The sequence below is a fragment of the Tiliqua scincoides genome, chromosome 2, assembly GCF_035046505.1.
Source record: "Tiliqua scincoides isolate rTilSci1 chromosome 2, rTilSci1.hap2, whole genome shotgun sequence".
Taxonomy (NCBI): Eukaryota; Metazoa; Chordata; class Lepidosauria; order Squamata; family Scincidae; genus Tiliqua; species Tiliqua scincoides.
In genome coordinates, this window is record NC_089822.1 from 200423397 (window position 1) to 200449466 (window position 26070).

Consider the following 26070-nt stretch of genomic DNA (forward strand, 5'->3'; position numbering starts at 1 on the left):
TGCTTGGGATCATTAGAAAAGGTATTGAGAACAAAATGGCTAATATTATAATGCTGTTGTACAAATCTATGGTAAGGCCACACCTGGAGTATTGTGTCCAGTTCTGGTCACCACATCTCAAAAAGGATATAGTGGAAATGGAAAAGGTGGAAAAGAGAGTGACTAAGATGATTACTGGGCTGGGGCACCTTCCTTATGAGGAAAGGCTACAGTGTTTGGGCCTCTTCAGCCTAGAAAAGAGGCACCTGAGGGGGGACATGATTGAGACATACAAAATTATGCATGGGAAGGATAAAGTGGATAGAGAGATGCTCTTTACCCTCTCACATAACACCAGAACCAGGGGACATCCACTAAAATTGAGTGTTGGGAGGGTTACGACAGACAAAAGAAAATATTTCTTTACTCAGCGTGTGGTTGGTCTGTGGAACTCCTTGCCACAGGATGTGGTGACCACATCTGGCCCCCTTTAAAAAGGGATTGGACAAGTTTCTGGAGGAAAAATCCATTATGGGTTACAAGCTGTGATGTGTATGTGCAACCTCCTGATTTTAGAAATGGGCTATGTCAGAAGGCCAGATGCAAGGGAGGGCACCAGGATGAGGTCTCTTGTTATCTGGTGTGCTCCCTGGGACATTTGTTGGGCCGCTGCGAGATACAGGAAGCTGGACTAGATGGGCCTATGGCCTGATTCAGTGGGGCTGTTCTTATGTTCTTAACAATAGACGTGAAAGTGCTTGGAATACCTGAGAGATGCTATATAATGCTAAGCCTGATGATGATCAGTAGCAAAATACAAAAGGTGGTGACCTGCTTCCACAAGCCTATGCACTACTCAGAAGTAAATCCCACTGAGTTCAATGGGGCTTACTCCCAGGAAAGCGAGCCTCGGGCTGCAAACCTATATACACACTTACCTGGGAGTAAGTCCCATTGAACAGAGTGGGGCTTACTTCTGAGTAGCCAGGCACAGGCTTGCGCTGTTGAGAGTCTCCCTGTGGCTGGTTCAGTGGGCGCTTCAGAATGCCCGCTCGCGAGCGTGTGCGTACGTGCAGCGGCCCCTCGCCGGCTCTGCAAGCTGCAGCGGCCACGCGACTCCTCTAGGGGGCGGGCTGGGCAGGGAGCGGCGGCGGCGGGGCAGGGCCGCTGGCTGGCGGCATGGGGCTGTGAGCCGGCCGCGGGCAGCGCCCAGGCCCCGCGCCCGCCATGCCAGGCAAAGCCCAGCACTTCCAGGGTCCGCAGGTCAGCTGCTGCGCCAAGTACCTGCTCTTCGCTTCCAACGTGCTCTTCTGGGTGGGTGAGCGAGCGCGACGCGGCCCGCCTGGGCTTGGGGGCGCCTGCCTGCCGGCTTGCATGGCTGCTGTCTCCGGGGGCGGGGGGCACACACTCGGCTGGACCGGACGCTCTGACCGCTGGCTGCAAGGTCCGGGCCTGGCCCGGGGGTTGTAGGCGGCCGGCGGCCCTTCCCCCTGCGCCCGGGGGGAGCGGAGCGGTCAGTCCGGCAGTGCAGCCTCCAGGCTTGAGGCGGCTCTAGAGCCCAAGCCTAGGCATATCTACTCAGAACTAAGTCCCATTATAGTCAGTGGGGCTTACTCGCAGGAAAATGTCCATAGGATTGCAGCCTGAGAGCCCAAGCCTATGCCTGTCTATTCAGAAGTAAGTCCCATTATAGTCAATGGGGCTTATTCCCAGGAAAGTGGATAGGATTGCAGCCAGAGAGCCCAAGCCTATGCATGTCTACTCAGAAGTAAGTCCCATTATAGTCAATAGGGCTTACTCCCAGGAAAGTGGATAGGATTGCAGCCTGAGAGCCCAAGCCTATGCCTCTCTACTCAGAAGTAAGTCCCATTATAGTCAATGGGGCTTACTCCCAGGAAAATGTCCACAGGATTGCAGCCTGAGAGCCCAGGCCTTTGCCTGTCTACTCAGAAGCAAGTCCCATTATAATCAATAGGACTTACTCCCAGGTAAGTGTGGATAGGATGGCAGGCCTAGTGTGCATGCCTGGGGGTGAACTTGCAAGGCTGGGCTTCCAGGAGGAGCACCCAGTTCTTGCAGGGACCAAGAAGCGTCCAGCTAGCCCCGGTGCCAGACTTTGCCCTTGCCTGGTTTGGGGCACAGGTGTAGGAAGCTGGCCTTCCGCGCTCCCAGGTGGAGAGGCTTTTTCCAGCAATGGCTACCTGAGAGCCCAATCCTGTCCAGTTTTCCACAGCTGGCACAACTTAAGCACAACCCCAAAATGAAGGAACAAATGTTGCCTTACTTTGAGGAGGCCTCTGTACTGCAGGATGCAGTGCATGCCCCATTGGCACAGCTGAGGCAGTGATCAAAAGTTGGGTAGGATTGGACCCTGAGACTCCTTACTTGGCAAGGCCAGGCCTGGGGCCTTCTGCAGGCAGAGCAACTTGGCCCCTCTTAGAATGCGTCTAGCTCAGTGCTTTCCGAACTTTTTAGCACTGGAACCTACTTCTTAAAATGAGAATATGATGTGACCCACTAGACAAAAAAAATCTAGAAGGAAAATTTTATTTATGAATAATAAAAGTACAGTATTAATCAATATTATTGGGCAGGAGGTCTGGTCTAGAGGGTAGAGCCTCCGTTAGCCCGAAGATAGCATCAGAAGGTCACCAGTTGAGCTTCTGAGAATGGCGAGACCTTGAAGCAGCTGACAAGCAGAGCTGAGTTATTCCACCTGCTCTTGGTGTGAGCAAGAAGCGTCTTGGCTGCCCTCCATTTGAGCGGTGGAGCTGCTTGTCAGCCTGCATGGGAGAACTGGAGGCCAGAAGTGAGACCAAACCAGGAAGATCCATTCTGAAATGTTGTTAGTTCTTGAAAGAGAGAACCTCTATGTTTGTAAAAATCCCCTTGAGGGATTTAGAAATGCCTGCCTATGTAAACCACCTTGAATAAAGTCAGAGGAGTAACCCGATGACCAGAAAGTCGGTATATAAATACCTAGTTATTATTATTAGGGTCCTATGCTTCTGTGGCTGCTAGAGACCTTACATATAGCATGTGTGTAGACTTTTGCTAGACTCTCCCTAGAAATGGAGTTTAAGGACTGTTCCCCCAAACCTTTATACAGGTCCAGCCTTGTTATACACAGATAGACTCAACACTCCTCCCTTGCCTCTGAGCAGAAGGCTAAATGGCAGCGATTATCACCTTCTCCATTCTTTCCCCCTTGCTGGGGCTCTTGGTGAAGGGAAAGGATTGCTGCCTCCTCGTGAAGCCTAAGCTCTTGGAGAGAGACTGATTGCCTCTGTATGCTTTTCAAAAGGTCAGCAAGGCTGTTTTTAAATCACCAGAACAAAGAGACTTTGTTTTTTTAATTGATTTGCTATAGTGTGTTTTTTTGCTATCCACTGAGTCCTGGGAACTCACTGGAATAATGAGAGTCAACCTGTATTCATTCCAGGGTACCCGGACGGCTGAACTGGAGAGCAAGATGTGCAGTTAGGGATTTCCTAACAAAAGGGATTGCCAGACAAAAGACTGAAACTGGGTTCGAATGCGATCTTTGGCTTGCCAATTACTAATCTAAATGCATTTTAGTGGATTTTAATGATGCACTAAAATGATGCATTTTAATTTGGGGTATGAAGATTACCTCATACCAGATAATGATTTTCTTTTGCAAACCAGGCAAGGGTGCTTGTAAAGTTTCTTTTTTTCATGTTTCAAAAACTTTTTGCAACCCACCAAAAATTGGCTCATGATCCACTGGTAGGCCCCAACCCACAATTTGGGAAACACTGATCTAGCTCAAAATGCTCAGCTGTGTCAATGCTCAGCTATAAACTGTGCATGTTAATGCTCAAAATGCTCAGCTATAAACTGCATAGTGTTTCCCCTCCAAAAACTCAGTGTCTGGCTTGACATGGTAGGTGAGATTCTGTGCATTTAGCAAGCTAGGGGTTCAAAACCATCTGCTTTATAGGCACATGCACATAAGTGCTTTAATAGCAAGCTTTTTTGATGAACTTCTCACTGAGTGCCATGAACTACATGACCAGACCATCCCATAACTATTTTGATTGGTGACTATCTCCTGTTTTTGGGTCAACACTCTGGATTGTTTCTTGCAACAATGTGTGTGGTTCCTCCATCCAGATCTAAAACTCTGGGGACCCAGTTCTATCCAACTTTCCAACACTAATGCAGCCATGCCAATGGGGTGCGCTCTGTGTCCTGAGCAGTCATGGAGGCCTCCTCAAGGTAAAGGGACATTTGTTCCCTTACTTCAGGGCTGCATTGTTTCTGTATATGTGCTGGTATGTTGGATAGGATTGGGCCCTAAATGTTTCAAGCCACAGCTGGTGCTCTGGGGTGGGCGCCCAGCAGATGAAGCAACATACCTACAGTATGCCCAGCATGATTAGTATGCACGTGGATCAACATTCCAAAATAAGAGAGGTCTCAGAAAACCAATGAGCTTTTCATAAATGCTCATTGAGAATCCCATAGATATCCAGCCACTGAAACTGGGTTGAGGGAAATTGACTGTTGCTGTTTCAGTTTCTGCTGTTCTTCAGTCTCTACTGCCCTGTTCCCCTGCTGAAGGAAGCAGCACTGGTGAGATGAGTTCATGTTGTTGTTTCAAATGCTTATGGTTTACCAACTGCATGACTGAGGCTCCTTAGGTTTCTTTGTGGCTTTTGCCTGTGGCTGACATAACCACTGAAGACTTTGTGGTTAAGATAGGAGTTGCCAGCAGCTTTCCGAAGCAACCAAACCTCCTTTACAATGCAATCCTATGTGTGTCTACTTAGAATTAGGCCTCACTGAGTTTAATGGGGCTTATTTTCAGGTAAGCATGTCTGGGATTGCAGCCTAGTGATTGATATTGTCCTGTGACATGCTCTTCACAATGCTGAGTTAACACATGCCCTGCTGACACATTTCCTGGTGCTGTGGAGTTAATTATGTCTGTCTATGTCTGATTATACCTGGGCCAGTATTTGGTGTTTTGATGACTGAGCTCCATTCTCTTTCCCCACATGTTTCCCTCAAGGAAAGCCTCAGTGTAAGTTTTAATAGGAAAGAGGCTGCCCTGAGACAATTGGTAATTAGCACCATTGAAGAAAGACAGCATGGCTAAGCAAATTGGTAGATTTGTGACTTCCTTGGTTTTCCAAGGAAGAAAACCTGGTTTTTCCAAGAGCAATAGGTCCTAGTCCACCTGCTGAGCTTGACATGTACCAGCTGGTTGGCTATCCAAAGTCACCTGACCAGGTCAGGGGGCAGGTAGGAAGGGCTGGCTGAAGCTATTGGGCTGCCTGAGAAGCACATAGGACCGCTGCCCCCCTTTCCTGTCTCTTCCTTCCATGCACATTCTTGAATCAAAGCAGGAAATGTGAAGTATGCCAGGATCTTGCTCAGAGTGCTCTACATTTCATCCTTTGTTTAAAGAGCCTGTATGGAGGGAAGAGCAGCCTTGCTTCCCCCCCCCCCCAGCTTAAGGTTGTTTGGATGTATTCCAACTTAGCTCCTCAAACATCACATCTGTTTGTGGCCAAGTTCTCATCTTGTTGTTCAAAGAGGTGTAATGGACTCCTTAAGCTGATACTGGAGTAAGTAGTTAGGAAAGTGAATTTTAGATGTTTTGGGAATTATTTTGCTTTCAGTTTGCTTGTAATCACCTGCTTGTACTCTTGCTGACATCCACAGTGGGGATACTTTCATTGTCTAAGCCATTTTCCAAGTCTGCTGGTTTTGTTTTTCTTCCTCTCATTATTCAACCCTAGGTCTCTCTGTATTTTTAGTAAACTCTTTTTCTGTTTGAATTCTTTACCTTCCTGTGGTTGGTTGAACTCTTTGCCCCAGTCTTCTGAGACCCTTGATTACATGCTGCAGCATAAGGTTTGGGGGGGAGGAAGTCAGGTAACTTGGAAGAAGGCTTCCAAGATCTCTCTCTGCCTGGCTTCGTTGGAGTCTAAGAGGAGACTTGGGGTCACTTCAGATGCAATGGAAGACAGGAAATATTGTATAATCTTTGCAGAGTTATCACTGCTTGTTATTTAAAATATTTGTATCCCACCTTTCCTGCCATCAAAAGCAGCTAACAAAAAAATTAAAATACAAAAATACATTAAAATACTAATGACTAAAAGTACCAAGGCAATAAATAATAAAAGCTGTAAAGCAGCAGCTCAGTAAATACCATAAAACAACAAAAAAAAAAGCAGATGACAATAAAAGAGCAAACCATAGAATGTGTTAAATGTGTTAAAAATGGCATATAAAATGTCTTCAGTCCCTGTTGGAAGATTGCCAGGGAGGGAGTTCTAAGGCTGAAGCACCACAAAAGAGAAAGCTCTGCTGTTGCTTCATATGTATGCCTTGAAATGCATGTATGTCCTTTTATACCGTATAACTGCATACTCATGGGTTGCATTACATGCTTCATGAAAGAGCTCTCAAAGTAGGGTTTTTTGTTTGTTTGTTTTGGTCACTTAAACAGGCCTAGAGTCTCAAGGCCCTTCTGAGCTGCCATGATTGTTACAAACTATATCAATCATTGGGATTGGGAGTATTGGGAGTACAATGTATTGGGAGTCCAAATAGCACAGTGTTATGTTTGTCTGCAATTAGCAAGGAAGCTGGGATTAAGTAAGGCTGCTTCCCATACCATATGGTCTGTCTTGATGGGGTATGGGGCCCTATGTGTTCAGGGAATGTTGCTGTTGGCAAAATGTGTATTTTTTTGTTTATTACATGTTTATACCACAATACAAATTAAACATCCAATCACAAGTCAGCATCTGTAAAACAAGGTATGAAGGAAGAATTGAAATGGGTAATTCACTTTGTTAAAAACCCTATCAACTCTAGATAAATATCTGGAAATATCTAGAAATAAATGAAATAAAATTGCCTTGAGCTTAAATGTTAAGAAGGATCCTAGGCAAGCCTCTTGGAGCAAGGAGTTCCATAGATCCTGCAGTGTTCTATGCAGTGAGCCACTGTACCCCAAGTGGCCAGGGCACTTGCAACACCTCCTCTGCAGATGATCACAGTGAGAGGAGGCCTTGCTTGAGATAAGAACATCTGGAGCAGCCTGGAGTTCGTGCCTGTCTCAACCTGTGAGCAGGATGAGGCAATTCAGCAGAAGAACTGGCAGACCTGAAGGAAATGGATCCTAGCGCAGGTGCTTGGGCTTTATCCTACAGCAGGGGTGTCCAAAGTTTTTGGCAGGAGGGCCACATTATCTCTCTGACACTGTGTTAGAGGCCAGGGAAAAAAATAATTAATTTACATTTAATATTTGAATAAATTTACATAAGTTTACATAAATGGATACATTAAAGATGAACTTATTTGAATGAATGAAGGTCTTGCAATAGCCCAAGGCCTATAAAAGGCCTTGCACAAAGCAAGGCTGACCTTTCCTTTGCTGCCACTACTGCATCACAGATGTGAAACAGCAAGCAGTGGAGGGAGCCCTCATCCCACAGGTCAAATAGTTGCCCTCACGCTGAGAGCAGTTGTGTCGGGCCAGTGCGGCCACCAACAAATCTCCAGAGGGCCAGAGGCTCATTGGAGACTGGGGGCTCCATGAGGGCCACATTGAGAGTCCTTGAGGGCCACAAGCGGCCCCAGGGCCGGGGTTTGGGCACCCCTGTCCTACAGCTTGGATCTGCCTGGTGGGCTTGTGACTGTTTCAAATTGCCTTATAGTGAGCCTGGTGTTGTTTGCTTTTACAAGCAGTGGCATTCCATGTTCTGGACAGGCATTTCCCAAGCCTGGTACCTGAGATTCTTTCATTTGAAGTTACCAGAGATTGTCATCCATATGCAGAACAGCCACTGAGCTGTGCCCCCTTTCTCATTGTGAATTTCTTCCAGTTAGTTCCCCCCCCCCCCGCATCTGAGCCATTCCATTTTGCATATGTTCAAAGAGTACAGTAGTTTTTCCAAGGTCTTACAGGTGATTGTAGATAGAGATAGCATTCCCCATGTTACACAAAGGACTGTTTGACCAGAAACTGACAGGACAGTCAGAACAACCACATGCACTGCAAATGATGAGGACCTGAACACTGAAAAATGATTGTCCCAACCAGTGCCACTCCCAAGTAGACTACTGCTGTGACTATTGGTTTACAGCCTGGTCTGGAATATTGTTGCTGCCTTCTTTGTGTCCAGACAAAGGGCTAGTGAAATTCCAAAAGTAGCACATCCAGCCACATCCTGAATATTTTGTTGGACTTTCTATCAACTGCTGCTATTTCAGAGATCCCTGCTGCTAGGTAAAAATTTGGAGATGTGGAGCTAAATAGATTTGGATATCTCTCTTGGTTCTGCGTTAGAAAAATGCCATGATTTGCAGCTTGTTTGTGGCTTTGTGATTTTATCAGCATGACAGCAGGGTCTCCCAGTTCTGTATTATGTAATTTTGGTATATTTTCCTCTGGCGAGGATTTACCTTGGTGCTCAACAAAAGCCTCTTAGGTCAATTTCTTTTCTCCCCTCCCAGTCTTCAGCAAGTGTGGTTCTAGTACTGGAACAGTGCTCTTTCAGTTCCTTATGTTTCCTATTTACATGACAGTACAATGTATTCTCCCAGACTTCTGGTCTGAACTGGCACGGTGGACAAAAGAGCAATTTAGCCATTCAGTCTCCTGTGTGAAAGAAGGAGCAGCACTCCTGTGGATGTGTAGCCTAGTGAGAGGCAAGTGAATCGTCTGTACGAAAGGTTTACTGCTGGCAGCATCTTTTACCTGGAGACCTTCCAGCCTTGGCTTTTATCATGCCAGAGTGGGGTGTAGGGGAAAGGTGGTGAATCGTAAGGTTGGAGTGTCTGGTTACTGTACAAGGCAGGGGATAAAGCTCTCCATCAGGATGGTACAGGAGACTTTGTGCTATAAGGTTAAATGGTCTTTCCATGGCTGCAGACTAGGATGTTCTTTTTAGCATGATAGAGTCACTGCAAAAGTGATTTTTTCCCCCATATCATTTGTCTATAGTGAATATTTTGTTTGCCTACATCCTCAGCTTGAGAGAGCTGGCATCACTGCACCAGCACAGTGTTGACACACCATCTTAATGTGGAATTAAATCACCTGTGATGCCTTGTCAAAAAATTGTGTGAGGCACAAGGCTTTATTACTGGGAGTAAAAAAAGTTGAATTCCTCCTGCTTTTGCTTAATCTCTGTTTTTTTATGGAGCTTATAAGGAATAGTGGGATTTTGCTGGGGTCTGAGAATGGCTGGATGTGAGGCTAGTTTCAGGCAAAGTTACACAGTACCTGGCGTACACTGGTGTTGCTCCTTTGCATCTTCTGGGATGTGACCAGCATTGCCACCATGTGGGGGCACTCCAAGAATTCTTGAGATCCCATCACTGCCTTTGCAACACTTACATACAGCTTCCTATAGGCAAAAGTAAGGTGGTAGCAAGTGCCATGGAAAAATGGACTGGGCCTGATTTGTGGGCAGAGGAAGAGCTCAGCTGAGTGCTGCTGCTATTTGAGGAATGTCCAGCCCCCACTATGGGAACAGAGTGACCATTGTCTATCCTGTGCCAGGCTTTGACTTGCTCCAGACGCTGCATCTCCAGGCTTCTGTTTTAACAGTACTGGCAAGCCAGGGCCCGTGCTGAGGAGGGGTGTTGTGCTGGTGTTAATGGGAAAATTCAGCCTGATCTATCCTACAGCAGGAAAAGTTGGCCTTGCCAGCCTTGATCTAAGAAAGAGAGTTTGCTCCCTTATTAAATGTCTTGCTAAGGAGTTGGTTCGGCAGGTGTAGAACTGAGGAATAGTCTGGTGACCTGGTTCAAGGGGAGTCACTTCTCAATCATTGGGGTATAGCACTGCTGGAGAAATGGTGGTCAGGAGAGTTAGAAATCATGACTTTGATTGCTTCACAAAAGAATATTGCCTCTAAAGCAGAGTTAAGCAGCTGCTGTTAAAACGTGGGTGTGTTATATCTTAGGTCACCAATCTGGGTTTTAATTGTGTGTATGCAGGTTGTGGGTGTATACTGCATTTGTCCCCAACAACGGAATGTATCTTCCAACTATGAACATAGGAAACTGTCTTATGCCATCAGGCCATTGGTCCATCTAGCTCAGTATTGTCTACTATGCTGTTGTCAGCAGCTCTCCTGTATTTCAGATAGGGGTCTTTTTTCTGTCTGGCCTAGAGATGCCAGAGTTCAATACCTGGGACCTGCTGCCTCATGGCAGGTGCTCTACCTCTGAGTAGCTGCCCCTCTCCTTAGTGTTTATCAATTTGTAAAGCTGTGCATTCTGGACTCTATGGAAGTAAATATTTGGGAGTTGATAGTTTGAAAATTCTTTGGGGGGCAAGCAGTTTGCCTGTTTTCCTCGGTCATGTGTGGAAAGGTAGAGAATCTAACATTCATTTTGCAAAATAGATCTGTCAGGAAAGGGTGGGGAGACTCCAGTGACAACTCGCTAATCCAGGGCAGTGATGCCTAGTGCCAAGCATTCACTCCCTTCCCATCCCCCACTCTTCAATTGGTTTAACTGGAAGCTTGGTGGGACCAGACCTGGTAGATCTAGTCTGCTGCCACCAGCCCAAGAGATCTGGTTCCCAGAGGGGTTTCTTGGACAAAACTTCTTCCCAAGAATGCTGTGCTTGTTTGTTAAAATGCTCTCACTCTGTCAGTAATACCTGCAGAGCGGTATTCCACTGACAGTTCTACTGTTCCCGGAACAGGCAGAAGTTTTAAGCAAAAAGATTTTATTAACAGGTGAGGAAGATGAAAACAATGTAAACAGGCTTGGGTTCTTACCAATAAATGTCCCCTGAATGGTGCTGGCTGTACAGGAAAGCCTCCATGTGCAGGCTGAGACTAACCCCCTGGGTCCCAACTCACCATAGGGTAAGCGGAGGCAACTAAGAGCTCTCAACTTCTGGATGGGAAGGACAAACTAAGGTAAACAAAACCTGACACACCTAGCTTATTTATTATTATTATTATTATTATTATTATTATTATTATTATTATTATTATTATTATTATTATTATTAACAGTATTTATATACCACTTTTCAACTAAAAGTTCACAAAGCGGTTTACAGAGAAAAATAAAAAAACTAAATGGCTCCCTGTCCCAAAAGGGCTCACAATCTAAAAAGATGCCAAGGAAAAGATACCAGCAGATGTGGTGGTTCCTTCTCTGTTTCCCTGGGGCTCCCCCCAGCAGCTTTCACTCTTCTAATCAGAGAGTGGCACTCCCTCTCTTGACCAGCCTGAAGCATGCTGAAGAGAGAGAGAGAGAGAGAGAGAGAGAGAGAGAGAGATTTTCTCTCTCTCAATTCTGAGAGATTTTCTGAGAGAGAAAATCTCCTCAGGCCTGGAGATTTTCTTCTGGCCCCTGACTGGCTCCCCTTTGAGTTTGAAGCACCTCAGACATTGGAGAGAAAATTCTCCAACGAAACCACAACTGTTAACTATTTCATCACAGAATCTTAAAAAAAAAAAGGGGGGGGGGTGTCTGAGGAGGTTCTCTCACTACAAGTTGGAGTTCCTCAGGCAATGGCCTCCAATTCTTCACTCTCCATTTCCCACCCCAACGTTCTTTCCTTACCCTGTGACAAGAAACAGACTACACTAGTCCACTGTTTTTCAACCAGAGGTACACATACCACTGGTGGTACTTGAGGTGATGTCTGGTGGTACTTATGGCACCCCCTGCCTTCTAGTAGCAAGACCAGCAACGCAGTACAACAAGGCAGCAGTATGAGGCTGAGCTTGGCAGGCAGAGCTCCAGCGTGCACTTTTCGCATGCTCAAAAATGCCCTCCCATTAGCCCTGAGCCTTTTAGCAGTGTTTGTCATATTGCATGTGGCCATCATCACCAGTTATGTCAACAGCAGTTACATCTAGTGGTACTTCTAGTAGGTGGATGATGCGAAGTGGTACAGCAAGGGACAAACGTTGAAAAATGCTGCAGTAGACCTAACTTTGAGCAAAAAATTCCCTTGAATTGCTAATGTGCAAATATACCTAATTTGATGCTGTCTTGCCATTACAAAGTATAGGGTTCCTGGTTGTATAATGTGGAATTGGTCTTTTGATTCAAGGCTCCTTGATCACCTAGTTCTGAGACCCAGAGCAGCCAAAGAGGGCAGCCACCCTCTTGGCCCTGATGCTGACCCACCTATTAACGTGCATTGAAGCGCTTGATCATGCTGTGACATCTGGGAATCTTTCCTTGGGCTAATGAGCTGCAGTTTGTAGGTGAGGACATGTATTGTGGGATGACTTCTAGAGAGACTGGCAATGTGAAGGTGCTGGTAGCAAAGTGAAGTGCAATTCATTGATAACATCTTCTCCTTGGCTACTCTCTTGCCTATCCCTGTTCACAGGCTTTCAATCTTGTTTGATCCCTACCTCTAGGTAACAAGTATACCTTCTAAAGAGGCAGACCTTATCTGAAAATTTCAAGCTGCAAGGAAGGTACCTTGATAGAGGATATTTCTAAGATTAAATGGAGATGCCTATGTTTGGTGGGAAATAGTAGTTGGGTTGGAGCTTGAGGCGTTTATTGCTCAGAAGATGCCTACATTGTGAGTAGGGTATTGTGTCAGTATGGGGCACATGGTTTCCTCTTGTTTGATTCTGTGTGACTGTGATCATTCCTCTTTTGCAGTTGCTGGGGGCTGCCTTCCTGGCCATTGGTCTGTGGGCCTGGGCAGAAAAGGTGAGTGAAATCAGTACCTTGGACACAGTGATGGGGTGTTATTGGGTTGGTACCTCTAATGTCTGTCTGACACCTGAAGTCATAAGCATCTCTGCAGCTCCTGAAAGAGCAGTGTGAGCAAATACTGCCTGTGGTAGTTCAGTATTAGGGTCCTGAGGCCAGTGCCAAAGTGCACTAAATCAGGTGATGGGACAAATGATAGACAGATCTTGACCTCTGAGCCCTTTGAGACACCTCCCTTAGCTGTTGTCCTCTGGCTCTGAGCACACATGCATAGTGTACTGCAACCCTACGCTGGATTGTATCTCCTGTTGTTTGTGGTCTCCCACAAATGTAAATTGTTTGGTGTAAGAGGATGACTTCTGCTTCATTTCCTTGTTAAGCCCATCAGTAAGAGACAGGTTTAAAGCAGCATGTAGTTTGGCCCTGCGAGGCTGTCCAGATCTCTGCTGTGCTCCTGCTCCACTCTCTGTTCAGGATACAAGTGCAGGAATTCTAGGCCTGTTTGGTTATGTGTCTGGGGCCTGATTTACTGGCAGGGTTCTTTGCTGTGAGGTCAAGTTTAGCCTATCTCACTCCCCCCCCCCCCATCTTGCTCTCTCCTCCAGGGCGTGCTTTCCAATCTGTCATCCATCACAGACCTGGGTGGCTTTGACCCTGTCTGGCTCTTCCTTGTGGTTGGAGGGGTGATGTTTGTGCTGAGCTTCGCTGGCTGCGTTGGGGCATTGAGAGAGAATACCTTCCTGCTCAAATTTGTAAGTTGTTTGTTACTTCCTGCTTCCTTCCTGGAGAACGTATAGTGATATAAGCTGGACATTTGTTTACTTAGAAAATGTAGATCCTGCCTTTCTGCTTCAAAAGACACAGGCAACTTCAGATCTCAGCTTGGTCATTATCTCACTGGGTGTCCTTAGGAAGCCTCTCTCTGCCTCGCCCAGCCTCATCCCACCTCAATTGCAAGGCAGCAAATGAGAAGCCTCTCCTGCCTTATGAATTACTGAAATGCTGTGTGCAAGTGCTCTAAGTGCATAGGAAAAGCACCAGGTGGATTTTTCTAGCAGTATTTCAAATGAGGGGCTGTAGGCAGAGGAAAGCCATTGAGCACATGCTTTGTGTGCAGGAAGTTCCAGGTTTAATCCATGCTATCTCCAGGCAAGCCTGGGAAAGGCTGTCCAAAACTGTGGATAGCCACTGCCAGTCAGTGTCAGAAATGCCGAGCTAGGTGGTCTGACTCTACATGAGGCAAGTCCATATGTTCAAGTTTTGCCCAGCCTCTGTAGCCCTAGAAGATAGAAGCAGGAGGCTGAATGTGGGTGTTGCATCCCAAGGAAGGTGAAGAGCAATTGAGTTTTCCTTCAGCGCTACAAGGAGAATAAGGGGAACACAAGAGTATTATACAAGGACCAGTATTTTGGGGGGTTGCATTAAAAAGGGTGGTATTAAAAAAAATATTAAAAAGGTGGCAGAACAGCTTTAAACTGATCCCTGGGGGAAAGGCGACAAGAGCATCTGGTTCGGGACTCATCATCCCTATGGGACGAGGATGGGGAGATTAGAGAACAACAAGGTAAAGATGGAGTAGGAGAAGAAATTGGGAATGGAAGCATGATGGGATGTGATAGACTGTCTGGCACAATGAGAGGATGCAGAGATGAAGGAGCTAGTAAGCAGCCCATCCTGGGGGATTCCATGTACAAATGCTTTTATGCAAATGCCTGAAGTCTCTGAGCGAAGATGGGAGAACTGGAATGTTTGGTGACTAGAGAAAACTTTGATATAGTGGGTATAACGGAAGCCTGGGGGAATGCAGAAAATCAGTGGGATACCACAATCTCAGGCTATAAACTCTACAGGAGGGACAGGGAGGGGTGTGTTGGAGGTGGGGTGGCCATTTATGTTCAGAAAGGGGTAGAATCCAGCAGAGATTGAAGGCAGGTCTGACTCCACCATAGAATCTCTGTGGGTTAAATTATCAGGAGGAGCGATGTAATACTGGGGGCGTACTGTCGTCCTCCAGACCAGACCAGAAACTGGAAGGGGACCTTGAAATGTGGAGACAGATCAGGGAGGTATCAAGGAGGGATAGAGTTGTAATCATGGGGGACTTCAATTATCCTCACATCGACTGGATCAATTTGTGTTCTGGTCACAAAAAAGAGACCAGGTTTCTTGACATGCTAAATGACTGTGCCTTAGAGAGGCTAGTCATGGAGCCCACCAGAGGACAGGTGACTCTGGATTTAATATTGTGCTCAGGACTTGGTTAGAGATGTCAGTGTTACTGAGCCATTGGGGAACGGTGACCATGCTATGATCTGTTTCGACATGCATGTTGGGGGAAGAATGCCTGGCAAATCTGTCACAAAACTCTTGACTTCCGACGGGCGGACTTCCCTCAAATGAGGAGGCTGGTTAGAAGGAGGTTGAAAGGGAAGGTAAAAAAACTCCAGTCTCTCCAGAGTGCATGGAGGCTGTTTAAAACAACAGTAATAGAGGCCCAGCGGAAGTGTATACTGCAAAGGAAGAAGGGCTCGACTAAGTCCAGGAGGGTGCCCGCATGGCTAACCAACCAAGTTAGAGAGGCCATAAAGGGCAAGGAAAGCTTCTTTCCATAAATGGAAGTCTTTCCCTAATGAGGAGAATAAAAAGGAACATAAACAGTGGCAAAAGAAATGTAAGAAGGTGATATGGGAGGCCAAGAGAAACTATGAGGAACACATGGCCAGCAGCATTAAGGGGAATAATAAAATCTTCTTCAAGTATGTTAGAAGCAGGAAACCCGCCAGAGAAGTGGTTGGCCCTCTGGATGGTGAGGGAGGGAAAGGGGAGATAAAAGGGGACTTAGAGATGGCAGAGAAATTAAATGAGTGCATCTGTCTTCATGGCAGAAGACCTCGGGCAGGTACCGCTGCCCGAACGGCCCCTCCTGACCAAGGAATTAAGTCAGATAGCGGTTAAGAGAGAAGATGTTTCAGACCTAATTGACAAATTAAAGATCAATAAGTCACCTTATTGGGCCCTGATGGCACCCACCCAAGAGTTATTAAGGAATTGAAGAATGAAGTTGCTGATCTCTTGACTAGAATATGCAACTTGTCCCTTAAAATGGCCACGGTGCCAGAAGATTGGAGGATAGCAAATGTCACACCAATCTTTATAAAGGGAAGGAGAGGGGACCCAGGAAACTATAGGCCGGTCAGCCTAACAACTATTCTGGGTAAGATAGTGGAATGCCTCATCAAAGATAGAATCTCAAAACACATAGACGAACAAGCCTTGCTGAGGGAGAATCAGCATGGCTTCTGTAAGGGTAAGTCTTGCCTCACAAACCTTTTAGAATTCTTTGAAAAGGTCAACAGGCATGTGGATGCGGGAGATCCGTGGACATTATATATCTGGACTTTCAGAAGGCGTTCAACACAGTCCCTCACCAAAGGCTACTGAAAAAACTCCACAGTCACGGAATTAGAGGAGAGGTCTTCTCATGGATTTAGAACTGGTTGAAGACCAGGAAACAGAGAGTGGGTGTCAATGGGCAATTTTCACAATGGAGAGAGGTGAAAAGTGGTGTGCCCCAAGGATCTGTCCTGGGACCAGTGCTTTTCAGCCTGTTCATAAATGACCTGGAGACAGGGTTGAGCTGTGAGGTGGCTAAGTTTGCAGACGACACCAAACTTTTCCTAGTGGTGAGGACCAGAAGGCAATTGTGAGGAGCTCCAGAAGTGTCTTTCCAAACTGGTAGAATGGGCAGCAAAATGGCAGATGTGCTTCAATGTCAGTAAGTGTAAAGTCATGCACATTGGGGCAAAAAATTAAAACTTCACATATGAGCTAATGGGTTCTGAGCTGTCTGTGACAGATCAGGAGAGATATCTTGGGATGGTGGTGGACAGGTCGATGAAAGTGTCAACCCAATGTGCAGTGGCAGTGAAGAAGGCCAGTTCTATGCTTGGGATCATAAGAAAAGTATTGAGAACAAAACGGCTAATATTATAATGCCATTGTACAAATCGATGGTAAGGCCACACCTGGAGTATTGTGTCTAGTTCATCTCAAAAAGGACATAGTGGAAATGGAAAAGGTACAAAAGAGAGCAACTAAGATGATTACTGGTCTGGGGCACCTTCCTTATGAGGAAAGGTGTTTGGGCCTCTTCAGCCTAGAAAAGAGACACCTGAGGGGGGACATGATTGAGACATACAAAATTATGCATGGGAAAAATAGAGTGGATACAGAGATGCTCTTTACACTCTCACATAACACCAGAACCAGGGGAGAGCCACTATAATAGAGTGTTGGGAGAGTTAGGGCAGACAAAGGAAACTATAGGTGCAGCCTATTTATCCATGGATTTTTTATCTGCGGATTTGTCTCAACCAGAATGGGGTGGGGAAACTGAAAGTCACATACACCTTTGCCTCCTTTGCCCTGAGCTGGCATCCTTTCCAGGCAGCCCAATACACTGCAAAAAGGCTGCGCCTCACCCAGGCAGGGAATAACCCTGGAACCATGGAAGAAGCTCCCCTTACAAAGGAACAGTAACATTCCTGGAGCCCCTGAGCCAGCCGAGGCTGAATAGGCGAAGGGGGGGCAGAAAATATCTGTAGCCAGAACACATGCAGTGAGGTGGAGCGCTCTCTCTCTCTCTCTCTCTCTCTCTCACACACACACACACACACACACACACACAACACCCAGGGACTGTTTGCCCAATTCTCCCCCTCCCCCCCCAGCAAGACTTGGGAAGCCTTGGAGAGACAGGTGAGGGTGAGCAGAGAGCCGGACTACAAGTCCCAGAATGCTTCGGGGCAGAGGAGCTTCCATGATGGTGGCCAGGGAGGGCTGCAGGAGCGGCAACAGTGAAGAGGAGGAGGAGAACCTGCAGCGCTGTTGGGAGGCCACCTGGGACACAGAGGATGAGGCTTCCCAAGCAAGCTCACCATTCCAACTGTGGAAGAAGCAGGACAGCTGGCAACAGGAGGGCTGAGTACGGTGGGGAGGAGAGGGCATTGAGAACAGCTGCCTTAGTTTCTTTCCATCCGGAAGTGTCAGGCTGCAGCGAATTTGCGTAACTCTATGGAGTTTAGCACAACGCGTTTTTTGTTAATCGCGCCGAGTCACGGAATGGAACTAACGCAGATAAATAGGCTCCACCTGCATTTCTTTACTCAGTGTATGGTTGGTCTGTGGAACTTCTTACCACTGGGTGTGGTGATGGCATCTGACCTGAACGCCTTTAAAAGGGGGATTGAACAAGTTTCTGGAGGAAAAATCCATTATGGGTTACAAGCTGTGATGTGTATGTGCAACCTCCTGATTTTAGAAATGGGCTATGTCAGAATACCAGATGCAAGGGAGGGCACCGGGATGGAGGTCTCTTGTTATCTGGTGTGCTCCCAGGGGCATTTGGTGGGTAGCTTTGAGATACAGGAAGCTGAACTAGATGGGCCTATGGCCTGATCCAGCAGGGCTGTTCTTATGGGGTTTGGAGATTAGGGTCTAATGGTTAGAATAAGCAGTAGGCACTGTGACTGGAATGTTAGATTTCTGTTGCTGGATTTCTTTTCATGGAGAAAACGAGACAATGACTTAACTGTTTCCAGCGCAGGGGGGGGGGGGACATCCCAGCCTTGTTGCACAGGAAGTGGGCTGTTCCTGAACTGAGAATTAATGTACCATTTATCTAACCTTTGGGACTTCATAACTTTTCAGTTGTTTCCAGTTCCCCATGAGCTATGGCTTCCTGGTCAGTGTTTGGGCAATCCTTACCTAAAACAGGGGAAAGCATTGATTCTTAGAGTGCATCCACACTGCTTGGCCCATCTGGGTTTCATAGCCTTTGACTCTTACACATCTCCACTTTGTCCCCAGTTCTCTGTGTTCCTGGGGCTCATATTTTTCTTGGAGTTGACAGCAGGTGTTCTGGCCTTCATCTTCAAGGACTGGATCAAAGACCAGCTCAACTTCTTCATTAACAGCAATGTCAAGGCCTACCGTGATGACATTGATCTGCAGAACCTCATTGACTTTGCTCAGGAATATGTGAGTGTGTGTCCATTACCTGGAACTCTGTGTGCGCGTGTGCTCTCTCTCTCTCCCTCTCTCTGTGGGAGGGAGGGTGCCATTCTATGTGTTGCGTGACAGCTTGAGTAGCAACTGATGACAATGCTTGAGAGACTGGCTTCAAAGCTGTCCTTAAAGGTCACTTCCAGCCCTACAGTATCAGAATTCCAAAAAAGGTGAGATATTAATCAACACAACACAGCACTTGTGTTGTGAGAGGGGGGTCTCTTTTTTTGTCTGTTCAGGGAATAGTCCCCTGACATTGCAGTGCCTATTGTCTGGGTACAGCAGAGAAGCAAACCCTTCTTCTGGGTCACACTAAGCAGGTTCAGGGGGGTGCACTGTTCCAAACTCTAATACAAAGTTCCAGCCTTAGAATGCAAAAGCCATGGTATTGCCTGCCTGAACCCCTTTCACCTGATGGATATGTTAGCAGTCCAGTGGCTCTCTACTGTTGCACAGCATGGGATTAGAATGGTAGTGACTGGCAGGCCAAAACCAAAGGTGACCCTTCCACCTTGTGGCTGAAGATGAAATGGCAGAGTTGCAGAAGTATTCACTGCAACCAATGTATAAAAACGCTGGGGTCTGTGTGCTGCCACCTTGCCCCTTATCATGCTTTTGTCTTCAAAAGGTCCTTCTCAGGTCCAGATTCACTAGTTAGATCCATCTTTGTTCTGTGTATAATAATTTATCATCGTGGATTGGTGCTGCTGCTGAGTGTGATCATTGACTGGATCCTTGTGTCTCCCTCTCCAGTGGTCTTGCTGTGGGGCTCATGGACCTAATGACTGGAACCTCAACATTTATTTCAACTGCACTGACTCTAACCCTAGCAGGGAGCGCTGTGGAGTGCCCTTTTCCTGCTGTGTGAAGGATCCCGCGGTAAGGATCCTTTGGATAGGAGCTGAAGCAAGGAGGAGTTTGCAATAAACCTTATTTAATCTTGGGAACGGCCAGTCTTGGGGTGGGTTGTGTCTCTTCTTGATTGTCCCCTCTAGACCCAGATAATTTCTGGAGAGTATGCTTCAGTTCAGACTTAACAAAGGGATTGATGCCCAGGATGTACTGTAGGCCAGATTAGATTACGATATAGTCTGACCTCAGATATCTCTGATTTAATAAACTGGATTGGCACAACAATGAGCCTTAGTTTTAATGCCTAATCCAGAGGTTAAATTCTAATGAAGTAGACATTGGTAGGTAGAATCCACATAAATAAAAGCTCTTTGGGGCTCCACAGTAATTTTTAGGGCCCAATCCTGTCAAATTTTCCAGTGCCAATTCAGCCACAAAGCAGCTCCTAGGTAAGGGATCAAACATTCCCTTACCTTGAGGAGCCCCCGTGACTGTCCTCCCACTGCAGGATACAGTGTTTTCTGTTGGCACAGTTGCATTTGTGCTGGAAAGTTGGATAGAATTTGGCCCTTAGAAGTGTAAAGGACTCCACAATCAAAATGTTTGAGAACCACTGGGCTAGAGGGCAGAACTGAGGGGTGCAGCTGAGCTATGTGGAATGCAAAACAAGTGCTGAAGAGATTAAAAGAAGATGCTATGAATCCCATTTCTCGGGAGATGGTTGGGGAGCTTCCCAAGATGGTTGAATCAGCTGTGTGTCTGCTCTTTCTCCAGGAGGATGTCCTCAACACACAGTGTGGCTATGATGTCCGCCTTAAACTGGTGAGTGATCAAGCTGGTGTGCTACTGTGGTGGGAGAGCCAAGTGGATGGGCTTCCAGGAGTGTAATCCATAGGAGGGGCAGAGTTGAGTCCAGAGCATGTTATTTCACTGGGTTCAGGAAAGTGGGAAATGCAAGGGTGGGTACTCGCATGTTGTTAGAGTGGGGTCCAGATGGGTATGTAGTGGCTGTGGAGACGATGGTATTCGAGTCACTGGAGTGGGAGGGACTATCTAAGTCAGTAGTATTTGAGCAGGAGCAATTTGCTTGTGTGTGGGGGGGGGTGGAAGGTGGAGAAGATCTTTCTGGCTGGCTGTGCTGCTCATGTGTTTGCGCTTGCCTTCCTGCAGGAGCTGGAGCAGCAGAGTTTTATCCACACCAAGGGATGTGCTGGCCAGTTTGAGAAATGGCTCCAGGACAATCTCATTGTAGTGGCAGGGACCTTTGTGGGTGTTGCACTGCTCCAGGTATGCGTTTCCAGGGACACTGAAGTTTTTATCATAGGGTGACTACAATGCTGGAAAATGGACAGTGTGGCCCTGAGTTTTAGGTCTGTAGTGGAAACCTGCAAAAGGCATTGAGATACTTTTTTGTGAAGTTCAACCAGAGTTCTAATTCTAAACAAGAAGAAACTTGAAACGCTGCAGGACCCAAACTGGCATACACAAATCATTTCCCTTTGCTCGCTCAGGCTATGCTTGCTAATTTCTCAGAACCTTTTCTCAGAACAGAACCTTTTCTGTTCCCCAGAGTGAAGCACTTTCTTTGCTGGAATAAGGCAGAAAGTGGCGTTATTGAAGCATTCAGGTTCAAATGTGACTTGCCACTGGGAAGGAATAGGTGCATGGAGCTTTTAGACTGTGCTCCCTGGTCTCCTCGTTCCCTGACTGAGCAGCTCCAAAAGGCAAGCAGTGGAATGAGCTGGGAGCCTCCACTTTTCCTTTAGTAGTGACATCTAAAGGCTGCTTCCCTGTTTCCATATGCTTCTGCCATATGTAGAATCAGGAGCATAGGCTGCATTGTTTCTGGATTCTGCTCAGGACAAACTCGGCATATCATGCTAGCTGTAGTCATTGTCAGAGGGTGGTATTCAGAACACATCCAGCATGCATTGGGCTCATGTGATTTGCAAGAGGGATCTTTCAGGATCTCCCAGGTATATGCTGAAAGCATGTTGGGTCTACTTGCATATGTATCCTCTGCTTAAATCATACCATGAAATCATTGTAAAGGTCACCTTTTATCAGGGATTAGGTGATGGTGTTAACTCCCCAGCAGAGGTGGCTCTGTCGGGAGACAAGATGGCAGCTATTTCAGGTGGTGGTTTCTGGGTGCCGTGAAGAGTAGATGGGTGGGAGACAGGTACACAGGGCACAATCAATGATGGAGTTCTCTTTTTGCAGAAGGCCTTGAAAAAGACACAGTCTGCATGAAAGCAGAACAGTGTATGACTCTTTTGTCTGAAGAGGGCTTGCACAGGAGAACATTCCAGTGGGTTACACCCCATAATAACCAGTGGCATCTGAAAATTTTGCTTCAGTCATTTCAACATTTTGGGCTGACCTGACACCCTCAATTATAGCTTCATTCTGTAGTGGCCTGGGTTGGGAGGGAAAGGGGCAATGAGGCTTTCTTCTGTCTCCTCCCTGCTGCTCTCAGTAAACAGCTGCCAGCTTATTGGAAAGATAACACTGATTGGGAGCTTCCCCTCACCCCTGTTGGTGGAGGTAGTACCAGTAGTAATAATAATAATATTGTGTTGAGAGCACAGTCTGTGAAATAAGCAGCCTCATTGAATGGCCTCTCATGTGCGCACAAGAGCTTCCCATTCTGTTTGACATGCATCTCCCGTACCTTTTTGTCTTTCAGATCTTCGGTATCTGCCTGGCCCAGAACCTAGTGAGTGACATCAATGCTGTGAAAGCCAATTGGTGACCCAGGAGTGGGGCCTGTGCCATCTTCCACCGGCTCACAGTGCCCTCTGTAGGACTGAAGCCACACTCCCAGCCACAACCACTGGGTGCTGCTGTGCCATCCACCAGCTGGGTGTCTCTGCATGTGTGGAGCCAGTGCTGCCAATAATAATGGCTGTCTGGTGACTTCTCATAGCTTTCTTTTCTTAGTTGGGGCACTCCTACCATGTGAGTTGTGGGTGGCAATGTAAATAGTATTTATACAGGGCCTCCAGAGCAGGGCTTCCTTCACCCCCACTGAAAAATCTATGGAGACAGAAGGCCTCTTGCACCTGCAGGCCAGATCCATTAGGGCCAAATGATATAGAAGCAGCTCTGGAGCAGGTGCGTTGCCATAGGAATCTCACACTGATGAGGTATGGCCTGTGTGGCTTGTCATTGGGAAGCTGACTGAAACCAGAGCCCTCTTCCTGCTGCCTGGAGCAGCCCTGCACTCCTACCCTCCCCTGAGCCTCTACTTGAATTTCCTGTTCACCTTTCCCAACATGCTCAGGTTTTCTCTCTGTTGGGGGATTGGATTAGGGAGACACAAGGTTGGGTTCCCCTGTGCAGACTCATATGAGTGCATTCTGGGTCACATGGCAGGTCTCTGCTGTCTGAATCAGGAACAAGTCAGAAGGGTTATATCGGACAAGATGCTTCTGTAGCACGTTTACCATAGCAACCCTTGGCTCTGCCTGCTATGTTTTCCCAAAGGGTCTGTGAAAATCCCAGTTCTACAGCCATGCACCTACTGTGTGTCGTGAACTGTGCCCAGGGAGAATCAAACAAGGGCCCACATCTACTCACCAAGAGAGAGTGCAGGAATCTGTAAAATCTGTTCTGGGTAGGGGAAAAAAAATACAAGTAAAGAAACTAAACATTTGATAATGGGCAATTGTGTAGTGGAGAGAGAAAGAAACTGCCTGTGTAGCTAAAATGACTATCTGGAGCACAAGGGAGCACCCATTTGCTTGTGTAAGGTATGTGCCACCCTTTTTTGTCTTGGTCTGACATCTTAGCCATGGTGCACTCTAGCCTTGTTGCCTGAACTGAACCAGACTTTGACTCTGGCAGGACAAAGCATTCTGTCTTTTTTGACAGCTGCCCCATAGGTCACAGGCTGGCAGGTGATAAAGCTGAAAGGGTATTGGCATATGGCAGGGAAAAGCTTTTGTGTCCACATGTTCATCTGTGCTGCCCACACACTTGATTCTACTTCTCTCTCTTGGATGGATTCTTCCACCTTATCCTGCTGGATTCTGCTGCTAACAGGACTGATCAGGTCATTTTGGATTATGTTGACCTAATAAAGCAACCCTTACCAAATGACTATCTTGTTCTCCTTACTCTTGTGAGCCAGGTTGGCCTTTGTGTTGAAGGAGTTGATTATTTGGTTTTAGCCCAAAGTGTTTTCCCGTTTTGTGACATGGATATTTGGGATATCCCTATGGGGAATGGTGAGGTTTGCCTCCCTCTGCAGTTGACTAAGACTGAAATCTTTGGTTGCAGTACCATTTTGTCTCCACATGAAGGTGCTCCTGCCTCACTTTCCTTCACCGAAGCAATTTCAAACACTGCTTGGCTCTTGTGCTTATTGCCTGCAGCATGGAGGGATGTAAGCTTATGCAAAACAAAAAAAAAAGTGTCTGCCTGTATGTGGTGGTGGTGGTGGTGGGGGAATGAGGGTGCGCAGACGGTTTCTGTCTGCCACAGGATTCCTATTTACTGTCACCTTTGGCAGTTGAAGCATGTGTGATGATAAACTCTTCAGCAACATCCTCCCCCCGCCCCAAAGAGAGAGAGGGGGGTATTATGTAGCTGTCAGCGTATATGAAAATGAAAACTAACTACTGCATATTTAAAAACTTCAACCTATCCATCTTAATCGGAGAGCAAAGGATAACGTACTAAGCAGATTTACTTTCTTACTCATACAGTATGCTTTGACTGTGCAGTTAACTACCAGGGCTTAGCAGTACAAATGCATGTCTAGTAAGACTACAGGCGCTCTTACATCTCTGACTCTTCTCCAGCTTAGGCATTCTCATTCCATTCGTTTGCATCATGCTGGTTTCCAAGCTGCTGTTGTCTACCCTGGCCCATTGATGCTCTTTGGATCAATTGCTCCCTTGTTTTTTTTTTGCTGGAATCACACTCCCACTTCTGTATGTTGTATTGTGCAGTGTATTGTCATTTATTATTATTTGGTGGCCCCAATAAGTAGAGGGGAGGCTCTCATTATTAAATCAACTTGAGCTGGTGGATTGTTTGGGAGATGCATGTTTATATTAATGCCTGTAGGTAGATGGCCCCCCTCAAGCAAGTTTTTCTTCAAGCATATCCTTATCAATCACTTTCCACTTTAGGCCTTCAGTATTATTCCAAATTTATGTGCTACTGGTCTTTTTCTGGCATCTGCAGTTTCCTTTTTAGTCTGAAAAGCTGTTAATCATGGATCAGTTCAGTTGTCTGCTCTGTCTGTTTGTGGGAAGACAGCCTCCTACTTGAAGAAGAGTAGTGTGTAATAACAACTTGGGTATTTTTCCACCAACCAATGTTTTAATTATTTTTTTTAAATCCTCTAACCCACTACCTAATATACTGGGTCAGCAAGTTACGGACGTCAGAGTTACAGACAGCTGTGTCGGCACAGAAACTGTACATCCTTGGTGCTTTTGTAGAGGCATGAGAGTGCTGGGCCTGCAAGAGCTGGACTTTTTGACCTGTGTGCATTTCAGCTTGCATGCGGATCCCTGCCTAACCTGTACATGTGTAGGGACTTAAGGCCCAATCCTGTGGGTCCACTATACCTCTGGGGCTCACATTCCAGTGGTGCAGCATGCTTTATAGCAGTTGCAAAGTGCAACTCAACATTCCACACAGCTAGACTGTTGCTGCAAGCCACTAGCCTTCGAAACAGCTCTGACCTCAGTAAGTCAGTGGGGGGTGGCCAGGGAGAGGTAGGAGCAGGTCAGAGACTGGGGCAGTGAGAATGCGTGCCAGTGACGGTCTTGGTCCACTTGGACTTTGCACAGGTCTAAGTAGACCCATGGGGCAGCAGAGCTAACCACTGGGCAAGGGAACAAATGTTACATTACTTGGAGACCTCTGAAACTGCCCTCATGCTGCAGGATGCAGCACACTGCTCCAGTGGTGCAGCAGCATTGGTGGGGGAGGATTTAGATAGGATTGGGCTGTTAATGTAATAGTAGATTGCAATTCTATACTGTGAAACTTACAGCAGGAACTTAGGAAATAGATTTTGGGCGCAATCCTAGGTTGCCTTTGGACCTGCACAAGTCCCTTGCGCCAGCCCAGGAGGGTCGTAAACGTGCTGTAAAGCACGTTTGTGTCTCCTCGAGAGTTGGCTGGACTGGTGCAGGGACGCATGCTGGCCTGCGGAGGCTGAATCCTGCCTCTGCACCGACTCTGACAGGGAGCCTTGCATTGGTTGAGCTCGGCCGACACAAGGCTTTAGGGTGGGCGGGAAGGAGATAGAAGGGAGGTGTTGCAGGGTGGAGGTTGGGCAGGCAGAGCATGGTCCTGGGGGTGCACGGGGAGTGGGAGATGGGACTGGGACCTGGCCGATAGGCCAGATCCTAGCCCCTGTTCCCGAGCAGCACGGAGTGACTACAAGCCACTCTGCTCTCCTCAGACTTATGCCACCTCCAGAGGTGGTGCAAGTCGGAAGAGACC

At 46.9% G+C, this 26070-nt stretch overlaps 1 protein-coding gene across 2 annotated transcripts; it reads left to right on the plus strand.

Annotated features, from left to right (window-relative positions):
- Window positions 1–1117: 1117 nt before the first annotated feature.
- TSPAN17 (tetraspanin 17) lies at window positions 1118–23700 on the plus strand. Of its 2 annotated transcripts, none has more exons than XM_066614234.1 (8): window positions 1118–1297; window positions 12628–12678; window positions 13287–13433; window positions 18550–18720; window positions 19501–19626; window positions 20374–20421; window positions 20770–20886; window positions 22289–23700. In XM_066614234.1, exons 3-8 carry the CDS (start codon window positions 13368–13370, stop codon window positions 22352–22354), a joined length of 594 nt encoding a protein of 197 aa, XP_066470331.1. In that variant the 5' UTR covers window positions 1118–1297; window positions 12628–12678; window positions 13287–13367; the 3' UTR covers window positions 22355–23700. The 2 variants fall into 2 exon arrangements, with proteins under 2 accessions (XP_066470331.1, XP_066470330.1); XM_066614233.1 differs by having other exon boundaries at window positions 1118–1293.
- The last annotated feature ends 2370 nt before the right edge of the window (window positions 23701–26070 follow it).

Coding starts and splice junctions, on each gene's coding strand:
- TSPAN17 (XM_066614233.1), top strand. CDS start 1,207: ATGCCAGGCAAAGCCCAGCACTTCCAGGGTCCGCAGGTCAGCTGCTGC. Junction 1,294..12,627: donor CTTCCAACGTGCTCTTCTGG/GTGGGTGAGCGA, acceptor CCTCTTTTGCAG/TTGCTGGGGGCTGCCTTCCT. Junction 19,627..20,373: donor GCTGTGTGAAGGATCCCGCG/GTAAGGATCCTT, acceptor CTCTTTCTCCAG/GAGGATGTCCTCAACACACA.